The 23,193-nt window shown below is 37.4% G+C and overlaps 1 protein-coding gene across 6 annotated transcripts in view; it reads right to left on the reverse strand.

Annotated features, from left to right (window-relative positions):
• Nucleotides 1-23,193, reverse strand: part of PDHX (pyruvate dehydrogenase complex component X) — a 198,075-nt gene that overhangs the window by 117,351 nt on the left and 57,531 nt on the right. For 3 of the 6 annotated variants that reach the window (XR_008658385.2, XM_055281937.2, XM_063640986.1), the window contains exons 9-10: nucleotides 21,931-22,089; nucleotides 14,313-14,377 (exon numbers count right to left, since the gene is read on the reverse strand). Coding sequence is in view for 5 of the 6 variants with exons in the window: in XM_055281937.2 (XP_055137912.1) it covers nucleotides 14,313-14,377; nucleotides 21,931-22,089 (224 nt within the window). In the remaining variant the exon portion in view is untranslated. Of the gene's footprint in view, nucleotides 1-10,754; nucleotides 11,831-14,312; nucleotides 14,378-21,930; nucleotides 22,090-23,193 lie in introns of those variants that run through there. The other 3 variants (XM_055281939.2, XM_055281936.2, XM_063640985.1) reach the window with 2 other exon arrangements.

Raw genomic sequence — 23,193 nt, forward strand, 5'->3', positions numbered from 1 at the left:
AGGTACAAGTGATGACACTTAACATTAGTTATTTCAGGTTAAGAGCTGTCCATAATGAAAAAAACAACAAAAAATCCCTCAGTACTTTCTGCACACTAGAAAGGCACAAAGAGAGCCAGTACAGAGAAAATATGAATTAATTTTAAAAGTGGTTAGGTCGTAAACACATTAGCTTTAATACAGAAGAACAGGACCTCAGGACCTTCAGTTATTATAGGTGGAAAACATTCTGCATACAGAACTTTCAGCTGCAGCAGCACAACTTAGAAGGCTGTATATTGCAATGCAGTGAGCTTGAGCTTTGGTGCTGCACAGATCTCGGTTCAAATCCCAGTTGTCATACTTTTAAGCTTTGGACAATTTACATAATCTCTGAATTTGTATGTGTAATCTCTGAGATTCTATGCGGGAGGTAAATGTTACATCATCCATGATGATTGATAAGTAGCATACACTTCCTGCATATAACTGAGGAAATTAAAAAAGATAAGCAACCAGTACAGTGATTAATTTTCCCCCTTGCTTCCTCATTTTATAGGTAAGAATACTGAGGCACAGAAATAAGGTTTTGCCAAGAGCGCAGTAACTTCTAAAGCTGAAACTAGGCTTAAAATAGTCTTGATTTTAAGAGTACACAAACTTGGGAAACAAAGTTATGTACAACGACCAGTAGTTCCACTGGGAAGAAGAATAACTTATTAAGTTATGGTATTAAGTACCATCTTATAAGTTCCTGTAAATACCATTCCCTGTCAGACTGATGAGCTACTAAGTACAATTTATGAGATTAAAAAATTCAATTTAACATCTTACATTTCCGTAACACTTTATGCTTTATAAAGTGATATAATCAATGTTATTCCACTTGATCACAAGATTCTTATCTTTAAAAGGCTCATCTTTTAGTAATAGGAGTAACAGAATTTCATAAACTAAGAAATTTTAAAATATATATTTTAGGTATTAAAAAAAGCAAATCATGACTAATTAATGATTTTGCTAAAAGTTTCTCAACTTTTAATGAAAACCCGTTTTCCTTAATGGTATATATCATACAACAGAGGTTAAACTGAGAGATTGACAAAACATTCCTTTTCCCAGGAAGAAAGCTGCTTGGACTCATTGCAAAAAAAGCAAAGATACAGATAAAATGTGAAAATAAAATTTATATGATCAAAGAAACAAAAGACTGCTATTAAGAGAGGCTAATAATTTTTCAAAATACATCTGCAAACCTTACAGTTTCAATTAAATGGTTTTTCAATATTACAAGTCTAGATAAACCGTATCCTCTCTCCAACCCTGTTTGCCCACATCTCCTGAAACCAATGGAGACACACACACATTTTTGTAACATAAAACTATGTAAAAGGATTTTATAGAAAGACTATTGCCTTTTCCATTCACAAAAAGTTTAAATGTCTACTGAAATATACTATTTGCTGTACATAACTTACTGGAATCTTATTGCTTTTCATATTGGTGAACGTGAGCCATGGAGGACTACAGTGTTTTGGATGGGAAATTCTATCACTGTTCCTGCATTATCTGACTGAATACATCTACCCCATATATTCATAAGACACCTCATAGCATGGTAACATGCCAACTTTTACCCATTTTCTCTTCTTTAAAGACACTCACCTAGTGCAGATCCTAATCAACTTATGCTTTCACTATGGCAAAATCTTCCAGTTCTTTTCTGATGACTGCTATCCTCTCCCTGTTTTGACCTACTGACTTGCACATTATGGCCAGACTGATAAAAGTAGATCTGCACTGTTACTTCCTTCTTCAAAAATCAGTAAAAGTTTCCTACTAATAGCATCCCATTTAAATTAATGGTTAATTCTTATTGGCCATACACTTTATTCTTTTACTTCTTCACTTCACCTGAGACAAAGTCCATCATAATGCAGTATGTGTAGGACATGTTTTCCTTGAAAACTAAGATTTAAGTGCCAATTTAACTTTTCTCCCACACTTTCACTACAATATATTAACTTACAGCACCACCTATCTTTCAATAAAAGCTTAACCGCATGTTCTCACTCATAGGTGGGAATTGAACAATGAGAACTCATGGACACAGGAAGGGGAACATCACACTCCGGGGACTGTTGTGGGGTGGGGGGAGGGGGGAGGGACAGCATTAGGAGATATACCTAATGCTAAATGATGAGTTAATGGGTGCAGGAAATCAACATGGCACATGGATACATATGTAACAAACCTGCACATTGTGCACATGTACCCTAAAACCTAAAGTATAAAAAAAAAAAAAAAAAGCTTAACCAAGAACTAGATTTACATTTAGCATAATGCCTGTAGGCTGGCTGATACAATTTAGCGTAAAATTAAGTCCAAAGTGCAAAATATTTTTTAAAAATCTAAAAATAAAAGTTTCATTCGACACTATATAAAATACCCATTAAGAGTATATATAAAGTTCTTAGTAATGTTTCAAACCAAGGAGTCTGGCCAGTCGTATATCAATGACTTAAATTTAGCACAAAATAGTGAATGTAACTAAAAATTGCAATCAGCGAGAAGCAGAGCCAGTTTGACTTATAAATTCTAATATTCATTGATATTTTCACATCCAAGTGTTAACTGGAATGTGTGTTGCCTTTTCCTTAGAAGTATTACCAATATTTCAGTCATTTTCTCTGTTCAAACAAGAAACAAAAATGAAGAGGCAGAAATTTTTTTTATATCCTCTTGGTGTAATACCTATCTATTTTAAATAAATTAGTAGTATAATGTGGAAGGGGCCTGGTAGTGTAGCACACAGTTCAAACCAAGTATACCATACTCCTTTCTCAGTGTTATTCTTTGATCTCAAACTACAACAAAATTTTTTTTTTTTTTTTTTTTTTTTGAGATGGAGTCTCGCTCTTTTGCTCAGGCTAGAGTGCAATGGCACGATCTCGGCTTACTGCAACCTCTGCCTCCCAGGTTCAAGGAATTCTCCTGCCTCAGCCTCTCGAGTAGCTGGGACTACAGGCGCCTGCCACCATGCCTGGCTAATTTTTTATTTTTAGTAGGGACGGGGTTTCACCATCTTGGCCAGGCTGGTCTCGAACTCCTGACCTTGTGATCCACCCACCTCGTCCTCCCAAAGTGTTGGGATTACAGGCGTGAGCCACCGCGCCCGGCCCAAAATTCTTTTTAGAAATGAAAACTTCCTTAACCTAAGCCACCTCATCAGTATAGAAATACCAGAGAAAATATTTTTGGTTAGAATGAACAAACATTTATACCAAAAGCTGAGAAGTCAAACCATGAGAGGCAGGTGATTATATGAAAAGCCTGGCTGTGAGGTCCATGAAGAATTAAAACGTCTTAAATTTATACAGCTATTTCCCTTGTACAGTTCAACTCTCTAAGGCAGGCTGAGTAAATATTAATGCCCATTTCACCTATAGGGAAACAGACGCACTACTGCTTATGTATGTCAGTTCACGAAAAGCAGAACTCTGAGTCAGGCTTATTTATGGCTGCCTCATCATGTTCTGTTCCTCAGATATAAAAATTAAAACAAACAAACAAACAACAACAAAAAAACAACGGCCTAGCACAGTAGCTCATGCCTGTGTAATCCCAACACTTTGGGAGGCCAAGGTGGGTCGACTGCTTGAGCCCAGGAGTTTGAGACCAGCCTGGGCAACATGGCAAGACCCTGTCTCTAAAAAAAAAATAGGAAAATTAGCCGGGCATGATGGTGCATGCCTTTAGTCCTCAGCTACTCGGTAGGCTGAGGGAGGAGGATCACTTGAGCCTAGGAGGTTGAGGTTGCAGTGATCTGTGATCACACCACTGAACTACAGCCTGGGCCACAGAGCAAGACTCCATCTGAAGAAAAAAAAATAATAATAATAATTTCGATTAAAACTGACCTTGGAAATAATATAACATAAAAATTATTTTGAAAATAGCATTTGGTTATAGTTTTCAGTGTAACTGTTAATATGACAAAAGCTTTGAAGACTATTTTTTTTAAATGGCTTGTTAAACTGAGTTGGATAGTTGGATTAAGCATTTTCTTAACAATTAATACACCAGGGTGCTAATTATTTTAGAAGGCTCTTCTGTTAGGGTTTATAATTCATCACACCATACAACTTGTACTATATAGTCTTTCTTCTGGTGATTCATGTCAGCTGACACTAACATAAACCTTTTTGTGACAAGTTAATTAAATTACCATTCATTACCATCCAACTTAAATATAGTTATCTTGACAGTTATAGCAGAGTTGCCAAAAGAGAGAAATAAACTCTTTTAAACTTCATAATAATTAGTGAAAATTTCATATTGGTGGAATAAAAGGGATAGTTCTCATCTGTTTGGCTTCATAAGTCTTCTATTCTCTTTCCAAAGTTTTACATTTCCTATCAGTTACTTTCCTAATGTCCTACTAATTTTAAATTCCTTCTTTCCTCCTCTAGAGCCCTTTTTAAGGTGTTCTAGAAACACTACTAACCAACTTCAAGGTTTATTGAACTTTTGTGTTTTAACATTTAAAATACAATAGAGAGGAACAGCTCTGGTCTACAGCTCCCAGCGTGAGCGACACAGAAGACGGGTGATTTCTGCATTTCCGTTTGAGGTACCGGGTTCATCTCACTAGGGAGTGCCAAACAGTGGGCACAGGACAGTTGGTGCAGCACACCGTGCGTGAGCCTAAGCAGGGCGAGGCATTGCCTCACTCGGGAAGCACAAGGGGTCAGGGAGTTCCCTTTCCTAGTCAAAGAAAGGGGTGACAGACGACACCTGGAAAATCGGGTCAGTCCCACCCTAATACTGCGCTTTTCCAACAGGCTTGGAAAAGGGCACACCAGGAGATTGTGTCCCACATCTGGCTCGGAGGGTCCTATGCCCACGGAGTCTCACTGACTGCTAGCACAGCAGTCTGAGATCAAACTGCAAGGTGGCAGCGAGGCTGGGGGAGGGGTGCCCGCCATTGCCCAGGCTTGCTTAGGTAAACAAAGCAGCCAGGAAGCTCGAACTGGGTGGAGCCCACCACAGCTCAAGGAGGCCTGCCTGCCTCTGTAGGCTCCACCTCTGGGGGCAGGGCACAGACAAACAAAAATTCAGCAGGAACCTCTGCAGACTTAAATGTCTCCTCAAGAGTAGTGGTTCTCCCAGCATGCAGCTGGAGATCTGAGAATGGACAGACTGTCTCCTAAATTGGGTCCCTGACCCCCGAGCAGCCTAACTGGGAGGCACGCCCCAGTAGGGACAGACTGACACCTCACTCGGCCAGGTACTCCTCTGAGACAAAACTTCCAGAGGAACTATCAGACAGCTGAATTTGTGGTCTCATGAAAATCCGCTGTTCTGCAGCCACCGCTGCTGACACCCAGCCACACAGGGTCTGGAGTGGACCTCTAGCAAACTCCAACAGACCTGCAGCTGAGGGTCCTGTCTGGTAGAAGGAAAACTAACAAACAGAAAGGATATCCAAACCAGAAACCCATCTGTACATCACCATCATCAAAGACCAAAAGTAGATAAAACCACAAAGATGGGGAAAAAACAGAGCAGAAAAACTGGAAACTCTAAAAAGCAGAGCACCTCTCCTCCTCCAAAGGAACGCAGTTCCTCACCAGCAACAGAACAAAGCTGGACGGAGAATGACTTTGACAAATTGAGAGAAGAAGGCTTCAGACAATCAAACTACTCCAAGCTACAGGAGGAAATTCAAAACAATAGCAAAGAAGTTAAAAACTTTGAAAAAAAAATTAGACAAATGGATAACTAGAATAACCAATGAAGAGACGCGCTTAAAGGAGCTGATGGAGCTAAAAGCCAGGTTTCGAGAACTACACGAAGATTGCAGAAGCCTCGGTAGCTGATGTGATCAACTGGAAGAAAGGGTATCAGTGATGGAAGATGAAATGAATGAAATGAAGAGAGAAGGGAAGTTTAGAGAAAAAAGAATAAAAAGAAACGAACAAAGCCTCCAAGAAATTTGGAACTATGTGAAAAGACCAAACCTACATCTGATTGGTGTACCTGAAAGTGACGGGGAGAATGGAACCAAGTTGAAAAACACTCTGCAGGATATTATCCAGGAGAATTTCCCCAATCTAGCAAGGCAGGCCAACATTCAGATTCAGGAAATACAGAGAACGCCACAAAGATACTCCTCGAGAAGAGCAACTCCAAGACACATAATTGTCAGCTTCACCAAAGTTGAAATGAAGTCAAAAATGTTAAGGGCGGCCAGAGAGAAAGGTCGGGTTACCCACAAAGGGAAGCCCATCAGACTAACAGCTGATCTCTCCGCAGAAACTCTACAAGCCAGAAGAGAGTGGGGGCTGATATTCAACATTCTTAAAGAAAGGAATTTTCAACCCAGCCAAACTAAGCTTCATAAGTGAAGGAGAAATAAAATCCTTTACAGACAAGCAAATGCTGAGTGATTTTGTCACCACCAGGCCTGCCCTAAAAGAGCTCCTGAAGGAAGCACTAAACATGGAAAGGAACAACCGGTACCAGCCACTGCAAAAACATGCCAAATTGTAAAGACCATCGAGGCTAGGAAGAAACTGCATCAACTAACGAGCAAAATAACCAACTAACATCATAATGACAGGATCAAATTCACACATAACAATATTAACTTTAAATGTAAATGAGCTAAATGCTCCAATTAAAAGACACAGACTGGCAAACTGGATAAGGAGTCAAGACCCATCAGTGTGCTGTATTCAGGAAACCCATCTCATGTGCAGAGACACACATAGACTCAAAATAAAGGGATGGAGGAAGATCTATCAAGCAAATGGAAAACAAAAAAAGGCAGGGGTTGCAATCCTAGTCTCTGATAAAATAGACTTTAAACCAACAAAGATCAAAAGAGACAAAGAAGGCCATTACATAATGGTAAAGGGATCAACTCAACAAGAAGAGCTAACTACCCTAAATATATATGCACCCAACACAGGAGCACCCAGATTCATAAAGCAAGTCCTCAGTGACCTACAAAGGGACTTAAACTCCCGCACAATAATAATGGGAGATTTTAACACCCCACTGTCACCATTAGACAGATCAAGGAGACAGAAAGTTTACAAGGATATCCAGGAATTGAACTCAGCTCTGCACAAAGTGGACCTAATAGACATCTACAGAACTCTCCACCCCAAATCAACAGAATACACATTTTTTTCAGCACTACACACCTATTCCAAAATTGACCACATAGTTGGAAGTAAAGCTCTCCTCAGCAAATGTAAAAGAACAGAAATTATAACAAACTGTCTCTCAGACCACAGTGCAATCAAACTAGAACTCAGGATTAAGAAACTCACTCAAAACCGCTCAACTACGTGGAAACTGAACAACCTGCTCCTGAATGACTACTGGGTACATAATGAAATGAAGGCAGAAATAAAGATGTTCTTTGAAACCAACAAGAACAAAGACACAACATACCAGAATCTCTGGGACACATTCAAAGCAGTGTGTAGAGTGAAATTTATAGCACTAAATGCCCACAAGACAAAGCAGGAAAGATCCAAAATTGACACCATAACATCACAATTAAAAGAACTAGAAAAGCAAGAGCAAACACATTCAAAAGCTAGCAGAAGGCTAGAAATAACTAAAATCAGAGCAGAACTGAAGGAAATAGATACACAAAAAACCCTTCAAAAAATTAATGAATCCAGGAGCTGGTTTTTTGAAAAGATCAACAAAAATGATAGACCGCTAGCAAGACTAATAAAGAAGAAAAGAGAGAAGAATCAAATAGACGCAATAAAAAATGAAAAAGGGGATATCACCGCTGATCCCACAGAAATACAATCTACCATCAGAGAATACTACAAACACCTCTACGCAAATAAACTAGAAAATCTAGAAGAAATGGATAAATTCCTCGACAAATACACCCTCCCAAGACTAAACCAGGAAGAAGTTGAATCTCTGAATAGACCAATAACAGGCTCTGAAATTGTGGCAATCATCAATAGCTTACCAACCAAAAAGAGTCCAGGACCTGATGGATTCACAGCCGAATACTACCAGAGGTACAAGGAGGAACTGGTACCATTCCTTCTGAAACTATTCCAATAGATAGAAAAAGAGGGAATCCTCGCTAACACATTTTATGAGGTCAGCATCGTCCTGATACGAAAGCCTGGCAGAGACATAATCAAAAAAGAGAATTTCAGACCAATATCCTTGATGAACATTGATGCAAAAATCCTCAATAAAATACTGGCAGACCGAATCCGGCAGCACATCAAAAAGCTTATACACCATGATCAAGTGGCCTTCATCCCTGGGATGCAAGGCTGGTTCAACATATGCAAATCAATAAATGTAATCTAGCATATAAACAGAACCAAAAACAAAAACCACATGATTATCTCAATAGATGCAGAAAAGGCCTTTGACAAAATTCAACAACCCTTCATGCTAAAAACTCTCAATAAATTAGGTATTGATGGGATGTATCTCGAAATAATAAGAGCTATCTATGACAAACCCACAGCCAATATCATACTCAATGGGCAAAAACTGGAAGCATTCCCTTTGAAAACTGGCACAAGACAGGGATGCCCTCTCTCACCACTCCTATTCAGCATAGTGCTGGAAGTTCTGGCCAGGGCAATCAGGCAGGAGAAGGAAATAAAGGGTATTCAATTAGGAAAAGAGGAAGTCAAATTGTCCCTGTTTGTAGATGACATGACTGTATATCTAGAAAACCCCACTGTCTCAGCCCAAAATCTCCTTAAGCTGATTAGCAACTTCAGCAAAGTCTCAGGATACAAAATCAATGTGCAAAAATCACAAGCATTCTTGTACACCAATCACAGACAAACAGAGAGCCAAATCATGAGTGAACTCCCATTCACAATTGCTTCAAAGAGAATAAAATACCTAGGAATCTAACTTACAAGAGATGTGAAGGACCTCTTCAAGGAGAACTACAAACCACTGCTCAATGAAATAAAAGAGGATACAAACAAATGGAAGAACATTCCATGCTCATGGGTTGGAAGAATCAATATTGTGAAAATGGCCATACTGCCCAAGGTAATTTATAGATTCAATGCCATCCCATCAAGCTACCAACGACTTTCTTCACAGAATTGGAAAAAACTACTTTAAAGTTCATATGGAACCAAAAAAGAGCCCGCATCGCCAAGTCAATCCTAAGCCAAAAGAACAAAGCTGGAGGCATCATGCTACCTGACTTCAGACTATACTACAAGGCTACAGTAACCAAAACAGCATGGTACTGGTACCACAACAGAGACATAGATCAATGGAACAGAACAGAGCCCTCAGAAATAATGCCACATATCTACAACTATCTGATCTTTGACAAACCTGACAAAAACAAGCAATGGGGAAAGGATTCCCTATTTAATAAATGGTGCTGGGAAAACTGGCTAGCCATATGCAGAAAGCTGAAACTGGATCCCTTCCTTACACCTTATACAAAAATTAATTCAAGATGGATTAAAGACTTACATGTTAGACCTAAAACCATAAAAACCCTAGAAGAAAACCTAGGCAATACAATTCAGGACATAGGCGTGGGCAAGGACTTCATGTCTAAAACACCAAAAGTAATGGCAACAAAAGCCAAAATTGACAAATGGGATCTCATTAAACTAAAGAGCTTCTGCACAGCAAAAGAAACTACCATCAGTGAACAGGCAACCTACAGAATGGGAGAAAATTTTTGCAACCTACTCATCTGACAAAGGGCTAATATCCAGAATCTACAATGAACTCAAACAAATTTACAAGAAAAAAACAAACAACCCCATCAAAAAGTGGGCAAAGGACATGAACAGACACTTCTCAAAAGAAGACATTTATGCAGCCAAAAAACACATGAAAAAATGCTCATCATCACTGGCCATCAGAGAAATGCAAATCAAAACCACAATGAGATACTATCTCACACCAGTTAGAATGGCCATCATTAAAAAGTCAGGAAACAATAGGTGCTGGAGAGGATGTGGAAAAATAGGAACACTTTTACACTGTTGGTGGGACTGTAAACTAGTTCAACCATTGTGGAAGTCAGTGTGGCGATTCCTCAGGGATCTAGAACTAGAAATACCATTTGACCCAGCTATCCCATGACTGGGTATATACCCAAAGGACTATAAATCATGCTGCTATAAAGACACATGCACATGTATGTTTATTGCGGCACTATTCACAATAGCAAAGACGGAACCAACCCAAATGTCCAACAACGATAGACTGGATTAAGAAAATGTGACACATATACACCATGGAATACTATGCAGCCATAAAAAATGATGAGTTCATGTCCTTTGTAGGGACATGGATGAAACTGGAAACCATCATTCTCAGTAAACTATCGCAAGGACAAAAAACCAAACACCACATGTTCTCACTCATAGGTGGGAATTGAACAATGAGAACTCATGGACACAGGAAGGGGAACATCACACTCCGGGGACTGTTGTGGGGTCGGGGTAGGGGGGAGGAACAGCATTAGGAGATATACCTAATGCTAAACGACGAGTTAATGGGTGCAGCAAACCAACATGGCACATGGATACATATGTAACAAACCTGCACATTGTGCACATGTACCCTAAATCCTAAAGTATAATAATAAAATAAAAAATAAAATAAAAATACAATGGAAATGTTTATATTTTCTCACATTTTACTGCACAATACAAAACTGATTTAAATGCATTAAGAAACAACATTTTGTTTTTTAAATAAACACTAACAAAATGTTTGGCAAGAGATAACACAATTTATTTAAATATATTCCGACTCAAGATGAAGGCAAGTGGTTTACCTAGAAAGGTTTACATATTTTAGCTATAGTTTTTCATTGAACCATTTTTTTGAAATGTCATTCTTTTCATTCATGCTTCTTGTATCCTCTCTCTTTAGAAGTTCACAGTGATATATAAGTGAAAAACAAGACCGATAGAAACCACCCTAAACATATGGCTTTATGTACATAAAAAATTCAATAATGTTGCCATAACCCCTAATACAGTGTGATCCTTATTTATTTATTATCCAGAATAAACTTCTGTACGGATTAAATTCTTCAAGTATATCTAGAGCAGTGCTTGTAAAAGTGAGGTCCCACTGCTAAGTTAATGGCCATCTCTTTGAAGATCACTTCTACCTTCAACACAATTATTGTAGAGTTCTAATAGTTTTTTTAATTTTACATGTATCATACATTCTCAAATATTCCAAAATGCTCAAGTGAGCCAAACATATACTTTGATTTACATCTAGTTTAATATTCTCTTTATACAGCACCAGGGGTTAAAAATGGATCTGAGTAACCAAATATTCTCTTTCCTTTATTAGTTAGAGTTTATCATCATTTATTTCTATAACATTAAACCCAAATTGAAGATGAAGACACCCTGGGTCAAATGCTTTCACCTTAAATTAACATTTCATCCACTTCACACTTAAATACCAAGTTGTTTTCCTATAACATATGTTTCTTGGTAACAACTACTGAATCAACTAAGCTGAACACCAACTTCTTATCTTTGAGAACTAGGCAAGTCGGATAGGATTCTCTAGGTTTGCTTTAAAACTTTTAAGAAACCTGGTTGCCAGTTCGTCATCAACCACTCGACTGTCACTTGACATTGTGACTGTTATGAGCTGGTGCTGCTGCAGTTTGGCATTTCCCTCTTCATCCTCAGTGAGCTTCAGCACAGGTCGGAACCTCCCAACCGCCAAAATGCAGGCCTGAGGAGGGTTAATCACTGCAGTAAATTCGTCGATGCCAAACATCCCTAAGTTGGAAATACTAGGGGGAAAAGAAAAAGCTCTGAAGGAGGCATGTCCTTAATCAAAGTCGCCTTTCCGTGAAGCACATATTTTATGTATTTTACTAGGCAGTGTAGTAAGGCAAGAAAAAAATATATGAGTAATGAAAAAAGGAAACATTTAGTATCAACAAATAAATTAACTGTGTACATAGGAAAAATAAGACTATAGATAACTAGTAAAATTAATAAGTAAATTTAGTTAAGTCATCAGATAAAAGGTCAATATAACAATCCATTTTATATCCAGTCATGTCCCACATAACGAAGGATCACATATACAACGGTGGTCTTATAAGATTATAATGGAGCTCAGGAATTTCTGTTGCCTAGTGGCATCACAGCTGTCGTAACATCATATTGCAATTACTTTATTTTAAAAATAAATTTAGTGTAGCCTAAGTGTACAGTGTTTATAAAGTCTACAGTAGTGTATAGTGATGTCCTAAGCCTTCACTCATTCACTGATTCATCCAGAGCAACTTCTAGTCTTGCAAGCTCCATTCACGGTAAGTGCCCTAAACAGGTGTACCATGTTTTACTTTTTACATTTTTACTGTACATTTTTAAAATGTTTAGATATGTTTAGATACCCAAATACTCATCATTGTGTCACAACTGCTTACGGTATTCAGTAGAGTAACATGCTGTATAGGTTTGTAGTCTAGGAGCAACTGGCTATATCATACAGCTAAGGTGTGTAGCAGCATGTACCATTTAGGTTTGCGTAAGTACACTCTATGATGTTTGCATGATGAAACTGCCTAACAATGCATTTCTCATATCCCCATCATAAAGTGGCACATGACTCTACATACAAGTTGCTATAATTAGAAAATAAAAATTTAAAACAATACCATTTATAATAGTATCAAAAAACAAATACCAAAGAATAAATCTAATGAAACATATATAAGACCTCTACATAGAAAATTATAAAACATAACTGAAAGAAATCAAAGAACTGAATACACAATGGTTTCTACCATATTCACAGGTTAGAAGACTCAATACTGTAAGGATATCAATTCTCAAATCATCAAATGCAATCCTAATCAAGATACCAGCAAGGTGTGTGTGTGTGTGTGTGTGTGTGTGTGTGTGTGTGTGTGTGTGTGTGTGAAAAATGGCAATTTATTTGGAAATACAAAAAGCCAGAAGACAATCTTGAGGGTGAACAAAATTGGAAGACTTCATTACCAGCTATGAAGAGTTGTAGCTTGGTGGTAGTAAACAAAGGATAGACAAACAGGCCAGTGGAAAAAAATAGCACAGAACCAGACCAACACATATATAATCACCCTTTCAGTGCTATGAAAAAGGAGAAATCAATATTCAATACACGATGCTGTGTAAATTTAGTATCCATATGGGGAAAAAAGAGAACTTTAAACTTCACATTACATACAAAATCAAATTTCAGTTGAATTGTGATCTACATGTGAAAAGTAACATAAATGCTTTTAGAATACAGTAACTTCATGATTCTGGGATAGGCAAAAATTCCTAACAGAAAATGAACAGTACCAACTATAAAGAAAAATTCTGATAAACAGGAATTCATTAAAACTCAGAACTTCCATTCCTCTAAAAAAATCACCGAGAGAGTCCCAAAGGCAAGTCACAGAGTGTGAAAGCTATTTGAAACAATATATATCCTACAAAGGTCTGTGTATCAGGAAATAAGAACTATACATCATTTTTTTAAATGGACACCAGACTGCAATGGGTACTTTATCTCATGAATTACCAGATACCCAAACGGCTGATGAGTGAAAAGTACTCAACATCACTAATTTGCATTTCCCTACAAAGAGTACCACTACACACCCTAAGAATTGTTAAAATTTAAAACCTAACATTATTAAACACTGGCAAGAATGTGGAACAATGGGAATTCTCAGGACTGCTGGTGGAGGTGTAAATTTGTATAACCATTTGGAAAATTGTTTGGTAGTAGCTGCTAAAGCTTCTAACTTAGGAATTCTACTTTTAGGTCTATACAACAAAAAATGTACATACATTCATCATAAGACACTAATAAGAATGTTCATAGCACCATAATTTGTAATAGCCCCGAACTGGAAGCAACACAAATGCCCATCAACAGTAAAATGAACTCTGGTATATTTATACAATAGAATATTATATGCTGCAATAATAAATAAGTGGTTGTTTCACATAGCAATATAATATTACAGACATTAATATTGGGGGGTCAGATACTAAAGAATAATTAATATTTATCATTCCATGTTAGTCAATGTCCAACAAACGTTTAGTTCAACACTAATAGGTTCCTACTAGCTTTAATATGAAAGCCTGACTAGTCTGAAGATATTTTCAGATATTCTATTGTCTAAATAAAGTATTTTTAGCTTAAATTTAAAAAAATATTTCAGATACATGAAAAGCTGACAGGGACTTCATAAGTCTTACATCTATCTGTTTGATGCTAGAGATAATTAAGAGTTTAAATTTTACCTAAAAGATCCTCCTTGGTATTCTTCAGGCAACAATTTTCCATCTCTTGCTTTCTTTGATAGAGCCTGAGAAAAATACAAACAGAATAGGACAACCAACAAAATGTTATACAGCTGATCTTGTCACTTGAAATATTTGTACATCATACACTCTCATCACTGATATGCCTTGATTTGATTTTATGTTACCTACATAAGAATAATTTTCTCTGATTATAAGAACAAACAAGAGCACAGATAATTCAAGAAACTAAAGCTGTTAATCAAAACTCTAGAAAAATCACTTCCTTTAACAATTTTTCAAATATGGGAATTACCCTGTGTATCATCAATTACTATGCAGAATGCTTTAGAGTTTCCTATATGCACAATGAAATTTTCTATTTTGCCTATAAACTTTATGGTAAGAAAAAAAATATAAGAATGCATTCTGATCAATCTAGTGTGTTTTAGTTTTTTTTTTTTGAGAGGGAGTCTCTGTCGCCCTGGCTGGAGTGCAGTGGCGTGATTATGGCCTACTGCAACCTCCACCTCCCAAGTTCAAGCAATTCTCTTGCCTCAGCCTCCTGAGTAGCTGAGATTTCAGGCACCCACCACCACACCCAGCTAATTTTTTATATTTTTAGTAGAGATGGGGTTTCACCATGTTGGTCAGGCTGGTCTCCAACTCCTGACCTCAAGTGATCCACCCACCTCAGCCTCCCAAAGTGGTGGGATTACAGGTATGAGCCACCATGCCTGGCCAATCTGTGTGTTTTAAATAAATTATCCAATGGCAACCAAAGTAGTATACCCACAATCCCACAACCAACATTCCGTTTTTACCTTTCAGAGTTTGCTTCTTCTTTATCCACAATCTCAACCCCACACAATAGTTATAAAAATAAATTTTATATTTAATTGTTCAATATTATATGTATCTTCTGTGTTGTCAGCCTTCAGAAATGATTTTTTAATGTTTGTTCCTAAAGAATGCATCTGCCTAATTTACTTGGTTATTTCCCAGTGTTATAATTTGGTTCACGGTTTCTTCTGAATTATTTCAGGTAAATTTTCAGAAGTGGAATTATAGTGCCCTAGAGAATAGACTTTTGGTTCTTGATGCTATAGCTAAATCATTTCCTGAATGAGCTAGTCCAATTTACACTGCCACAAGGAATATAAGGATGTACTTGATTCATATCACTCTTGACCATATCGATTTCTAAAAATCTTACAGAAGACAAGACAGATGACACATTAAATAGTTAAATTTTCCTCTCACTTGTACTTGAAATTAACCACATTTCTGTTAATTTTTATTTTTCAGTGCTTAAAAGCAAGGGAACAGAGGTTGAGTCATCATATATAAAAAATAAATAATGAATTAAGAGGAAGGGTACAGAAAAATGAGGTCACTGTCATTTGGGTAGATAAAATAAATGTGGAGTTTACTTAACATTTTGTATTACATAGGCAACATAGGCACTATTACAATCATAGTTGATAACTAACTTTAACTCATAGATGATTTAATTTTTTAAAATTGAAAGTCTTTAAAAATATCAAAAATCTAAAAACACATTACTGTAACTTACTGCCAACAGAAACAATTACAGGTGTATGCGATTTGGATATGGTTATTTATAAAACTATTTGGATCCAAAGTAAAAAATGAGATGAATTTTGACTTATACAGTTCTTGGAATAACAGGAGAGAGAATAATCTACAAAAGCATTTTTCCTCCCTTAAGCAATGTAATTGTTCACATGATTTGAAAAGACACATATATGAACATTGAAAGGCATTTCTTAAAGGCAAATGATCTCAACATATCCTGATGAATTACCACGCTGCAATAAATGAAAAACAATCATTTTAATAACTAGATTGCAAGCACACATACTAAAAACAAAAACTCTGTAGATCCTAAATATATCAACAGGAAATTCCTGTCAGTGAACTCTAGTAAGAGTCTGAAATAGGTATGGAGTCTGAGAAGGATCGTTGGTTTTGTAAATTTGTAATCATCACTGGGATCTCCCGGCAACGTGGACTCAAAATCAAAGTACATGTTACCTGAAGCATCCAGCTGAAAGAATAAAAAATGACCACTAAATATTTCTACAATACATCAAATGCCTTGCTAATTCATTCAAAAAATTTACTGGGTACTTATAAGGTAAACTTTGCCTCTGTCTTTTAATACGGTTATAAGTAATGAAGAATTAAGAATAACACGAGATCCAAGGTGCATTACTACATTACTTTATTCAAGGAATACCAACTTGAACTTGGCTGGGGTATGCCTACAGCCCCCACGCTGGCATCCTTGGGATTACAGAGGGTCAGGAAGTAAATGCGTAGTACAGATGTTCTTAACCTGGGGTTCATGGATGAATCTGCAGAGAGCCACAAACTCTTGAAAAATTAATTTCAATGAAACAGGTTTTACTGAAATTTGTTTTAAAATAAATTCACCAAGCAACTACTGTATCCCAAGCACTCTTCTAGAATTAGATAAATGGCAATGGACAGTGAACATCAGACAGTAGGGAACACAGAAGGGTGAACAAATAAATAAACAAGGTAATTTCAAAGACTAATAAACCACATGAAGACAATAAAACAGGGTAATGAGATAAAGAGTGTTAGGAAACTATTTCAGCTATGGAAGCTGCAGAAGGCCTAAGAAATTAGCAACTGAACTGAGAAACCAATGATGAAAAAGAGCCAGCCAAGTGACGATCAGAGGGAAGTGTGTACTGGATAGTATGTCTCTTAGTGAGAATCCAGAGCTCAACCTGTCCATGATCCCACAGTCTTCTCAAAAAGACTGCTCCTGCCTCACCAGGCAGAGAGCCTTGGTTTCTCTGCTGCAGGTTCTCTTATCCACTGCCTACTTGCTAAGACCACAACCTAACATTCCTCGGGGAATCTGCACTGCTTCTTTGGCAGAGTACTCTCCCGTTTGACTCAGGTCTCTTCTTCCTTAACCCTTGTTTTCTCCCAGTTGCATACAGTAGTCCCCCCTTATCTGCAGGGGATACTTCAAAGACCCACAGTAGGTGCCTGAAATGGCAGATAGTACTGAACTCTATACATAGTCATGTGTCGCATAAGGACACTTAAGACAAAGACATAAATATATATGACAGTGGTCCCACAAGATTACAATGGAGCTGAAAAATTCCTATCACACAAATACGTACCACTGTATCACTATTTCCTTATACTATTCAGTACAGTAATAGGCTGTATTGCAGGTTTGTACCATACAAAGCCTAGGCGTGTAGCAGGCTATCCCATCTAGGTTTGTGTTTGTTTAAGTACACTCTATGGTGTTCACACAATGACAAATTCACCTAACCACGCATTTCTCAGAATGCATCCCTGCAGTGATGCATGACTGTACAATTTTTTCCTACCCATACACACTTATGATAAAGTTTAATTTAAAAATTAAGCACAGTAAGAGATTAACAATAACTAATACTAAAACAGAACAATTATAACTGTAAAAATCATGTGAATGTGGTCTCTCTCAAAATATCTTGTACTGTACTCATCTATTTTCAACTGTGGTTGACCACAGGTATCTGAAACCATGCAAAGTGAAACCTTGGATAAGAGAGAACTACAATATCTCAAATTCCAAACCAAAAGATTGGTCTTACAGACACAGAAAACCAATGATTGTACTCCTTTTCTTCTACCTGGTGAATCAACTAATTATGGTGCATTTGGTATAACTGTTGAGTCCTTAGCTATTCTTCTTGTTCATTTCTGAAAATCTAGGAGCTGCTTCTCAAGTTTTTTTTTTTTGAGAGAAAACATTACTGATTCTAGAAGGCTGATAACCTGACCTCTATAGTCATACAGTAGTTATGTAACTAGTACGTGAGAAGCAGCAAAGCTGATGGTTGGGAGCAGGCTCTAGTCTACAGTCTGATTGGGTTCAGATGCTGGCTACATCACTTAATAAGATTTGGGGCAAATTATTTAATCTCTCTTTTTTCCCATCAGTTGCTTCATCAACCATATCAAATTATTATCTTGTACTTGATAGGGTGGTTTTAAAGAGGATTAATATATATAAAAGGCTTACAGCAAAAACTGGTACAAAGTATGCCCGCTGCTATTATTGTTAGAGTTGTTAAAACTGTTAAACTGTACAAATACTTCCAGAACTTGCATGTCTTTAAACAAGAGGATTACAAATACTATATTCATATATGAATTAGTTTTTTCTCTCTGGTCGGAGCAGATTTTACCCTAGAATTAAAATCATTCTAAATTTTATCTGTTTAAATACATAAACATTCTACTTTTTAATAAGCCATAGTACAAAGCTTGATGTAGAAATATTGACATGACTCAGACTGTATAAAATGGCATTATTCCATAAATGGAACATTTACTGTCTACCGTTTTTGGGGGATGGGGTAAAATATAACCACATTAAAGCAGAGGACAGAAAATGCACTTATTACCAAAGGTGACCCACTACTATACTTGGACACTCAGGCAGATGCTGTTTTTTGCACAGTAAAGCTGAATTCAATATAATCTTGGTTAACTTGGAATTGAGTCAAAATCTACATTGGATGTGAAGAACACACACACACACACACACACACACACACACACTCTCTCTCTCAGGGTTTCTACTTGGTGCATACATATTTTTAATGCCTATTCGTCCACAGCAGCTAAATGAACATATCTCTACAGAGCCTATCTAAAATATTTAGTTTTTAAGCCACCATTTAAACAATCCAACATTTAAGTTTTTAAAATAATCATGCTTACAAGATAAACCACTTCAACAAAAAACTAATTTTGCAGGAGCTCAGATCTCTCTCTCTTACACATACACACACACACACATATACTTTCTTTCTCTTTCTCTCTCTCTCTCCTGTAAACTACAGAACTATTATGCTAAATAGGCCATGCAAGGTGCTTGTTTCTCATGAGGGGCCTCAGTGTGCTTCAATGTCCCCTTATTTTTTTCCGAGTACAATCAAAGGTGATTATATTCATCAGGTTGTTATGCTCTGTACCATGTGACACACTGGCCTGGCATGACAGACCTGCCCAGCAAGAGTACTTCATACAAGAAAGTACTACTTGGGGACCAAACCAAACCCTTCTTTTTGGTAACTTTGTGGGAGAAAAAGACAAAGGGGAGGTAAAGAAGTGAATGATTAGACAGGAAAAAAGAAAGGTAAACAGTCAAAGCAAGGAGAGAGGTGGTATAATAGAAAGCTCATTAAGCAGTGGCTCTAGAATCAAACTGCCTGGGTTAACTAGTCCTCATTGCCACTGCTTTCTAGCTGTATTGCCTCGGGCAAATTTATCAAAGTTACTAAAACTCAATCTCCTCAATTTCATGGAGAAGTTAAGGTTCCAATTGTACTGGGTTAATAGAATTAAATGAAGCGCTTAGTCCAGTGCCTGGCATAGCGTAAGAACAAGAGTGAAGAAAGCAGGGTGGGAAAGAGAAGCAGGTAGAATGAGAAGCAAACAGGGGCAGCCAGAGCTCAGCAAACCCTGAGTCCCTGCTGGGGGTTACAGGAAATGCCCAAGGCCCACCAGAGACCACTACACTCCAAAGCGGTATGACTGCCCTTCCCATTGCTGTGAGGCCCAACTGAGAGGCTGGTGAGACTGCCTCCTTACCTCTTAAACTTAGAGTCTTCAGGATGCAAGGAATAGAGAAAGCTAACATAACTACTTAAGAGTTATGTACTATAGTAGTAAATTTGGTAAATTGCTCAGAATCAAGGAAATCTTCCTATAATGGTTAATTTTTAAAATGTAATGTATATAAAAATAAGGAAATTCTAGCTCTACAATAAAGTTCCATAACATTATAACAGTACTTTATATTTTACAGGTTGTTTCAACACTTAATCTCATTTAACCTTCACAAAAACACAGACACAAGTATTCTCATTGTCACTGAAAACCCTTGATAAACACAAGGAACATACTATATCTCAGTAAACCAATCTGTATTACTTTGACTTTTGAACTGACCAAATAAATCCTATCTTTGTTTTTTTTTTTTTTTTTTTTTTTCAGATACAGTGTCTTGCTCTGTCATCCAGGCTGGTGTGCAATGGCACGATCTCGGCTCACTGCAACCTCTGCCTCCCAGGTTGCGAATAGTTGAGATAATAGGTGTGTGCCACCATGCCCAGCTAATTGTTGTATTTTTAGTAGAGATGGGGTTTCGCCATGTTGGCCAGGCTGGTCTCAAATTCCTGACCTCAAGTGATCTGCCTGCCTCAGCCTCCCAAAGTGTTGGGATTACAGGCATGAGCCACCATGTGCAGCCTCATTTTTCAATTAACAATTGCATTTTTATCGATCAAACACTTTCTGCACATCTTTTCAAAGAGGAGTGAAGAAAGACCTAAAAATATTGATTCTAGTAGGTTCACCTTTAATTGTATCTACCTCTAAAATTCCAAGTAAACTCAGTATTTATGGGTATGCTTTTAAAACCAGATTAACTTGCACTTACTTCTTTTGAGCAAGAAGGTCTACACATTTATGTAGTCAGCTCCCCAAAGAAGTCTTACGTTCTACCTCTTATCTCCCTTATAAATAGACAAATTGTTCTACCACTATACATACAACAGGTCCTTGGCAAATGGAAAGAGAATCACTTACCCAAATGAATCAGAAATTTTCGACGCAATCACTTTGAGACTTGTGATACCTCTGTCAAAAAAATACCCTTGGAAATTACTGAGGCTGTCAAAGCTGCCCTACTGCCTGTGTTCTTGCCTATTCGATGTACTATTTTTTGGTGAAATAAGATTCCTACACATTGGAGTTACAAAAACTGCTTTTCAAGAAATCCTGAAAAAACAAAGTAACTTTGCCTCTGGAACACTACGTCCATTTCTCTTTTGAGATGGAGTCTCATTCTGTTGCCAGGCTGGAGTACAGTGGCGCAATCTCGGCTCACTGCAACCTCTGCCTCCTGGGTTCAAGTGATTCTTGTTCCTCAGCCTCCCGAGTAGCTGGAATTACAGGCACACGCCACCACACTCAGCTAATTTTCGTATTTTTAGTAGAGATGGGGTTACACCACGTTGGCCAGGTAGGTCTCAACCTCCTGACCTCGTGATCCGCCCACCTTGGCCTCCCAAAGCGCCGGCATTACAGGCGTGAGACACGGCGCCGGGCCGCTAAGTTCTTTTATCGGTCTCAATTTTAGAGAAGAAGTAAATACACTTTAAGAATAAAATGTTATTAATATTGAGGTCCATAGAAATATAGCTTCAGCTTAACTTCAACTTTAAAACCTACCTGATATAGCATCTTTATGGTTGAATTCTGGACTTTGGAAAATAAAGCTTGTCTTTAGCATGAAGTTGTTCCCTAATTTATTTATATGTTATCTCTTAATTTTTGAATATTAAATTTTCTTACAATGGGTCATACTTGGATAAAAACTTTAAAAACCTATATATATGTGACAATCACTTGATGAAATAACTCTCCCCTTCACACACACAAAAATTACAGTCTCACTAGATTACCTCATGACTTTATCAGAAAGCAATTATCCAAAAGCATATGCTAACATTTTGAAAGCACACTCTTTCTTAAGACATACCTTTACAGAGTCAGCAATTTCCTGGATACCCTTAGCAGCAGCATCTTTTATGATTGGTGTAAGTAAGCCTTTATCTGTTGCCACAGCCACTGAAATGTCAATAAATGGCAGTTGCTTTGGGCCCTCTCCATCCCAGCTTACATTAACATCTGGCATTTGCTAGGAATAGAAAAAAAAAAGTTACTAAAAAAGCAGCTTTAGACCAAGGCGGTTACAGAAAAATAAAATTATTGTGCATTTTCCAAAGTGAACATAGCTAGGTAAGAGGAAATAAATAAAAATTTGCTTTGAAAAAATAGTTTGGAGTTCTGTGCCAATTATCTTTTATGTTTGCCAAGAATATTTAAATGTACCACCTTTTTGAAGCAAGTTTGAAGAAATTCTGACGAGGTACATGTTTTGATCTCTTTATATCATGGTGGGGAAAAAAGGGCTTTCTTTCCTGATTGCAAGAAGTTATTTAATGTCTGTTGTACTTCCTACTTCATATGATAACGAACACGATCTTGAGGGGAAGGAGGAGAGTGGAAACAGGTATAATATTAGATCACATTATTCCTTACTTTCTAGCCCAGCTCTGGGATATATATCAGCAGGCCCTCAATACATTACTTCCCTATTTAAAAGAGATTTCTGTTCTGTTGGTCTATATCTCTGTTTTGATACCAGTACCATGCTGTTTTGGTTACTGTAGCCTTGTAGTATAGTTTGAAGTCAGGTAGCGTGATGCCTCCAGCTTTGTTCTTTTGGCTTAGGATTGACTTGGCAATGCAGGCTCCTTTTTGGTTCCATATGAACTTTATAGTAGTTTTTTCCAATTCTGTGAAGAAAGTCATTGGTAGCTTGATGGGGATGGCATTGAATCTATAAATTACCTTGGGCAGTATTGCCATTTTCACGATATTGATTCTCCCTACCCATGAGCATGGAATGTTCTTCCATTTGTTTGTATCCTCTTTTATTTCATTGAGCAGTGGTTTGTAGTTCTCCTTGAAGAGGTCCTTCACATCCTTTGTAAGTTGGATTCCTAGGTATTTCATTCTCTTTGAAGCAATTGTGAATGGGAGTTCACTCATGATTTGGCTCTCTGTTTGTCTGGTATTGGTGTATAAGAATGCTTGTGATTTTTGCACATTGATTTTGTATCCTGAGACTTTGCTGAAGTTGCCTATCAGCTTAAGGAGATTTTGGGCTGAGACGATGGGGTTTTCTAGATATACAATCATGTCATCTGCAAACAGGGACAATTTGACTTCCTCTTTT

This window comes from Symphalangus syndactylus, chromosome 6 (genome assembly GCF_028878055.3).
Source record: "Symphalangus syndactylus isolate Jambi chromosome 6, NHGRI_mSymSyn1-v2.1_pri, whole genome shotgun sequence".
NCBI classification, from domain to species: domain Eukaryota; kingdom Metazoa; phylum Chordata; class Mammalia; order Primates; family Hylobatidae; genus Symphalangus; species Symphalangus syndactylus.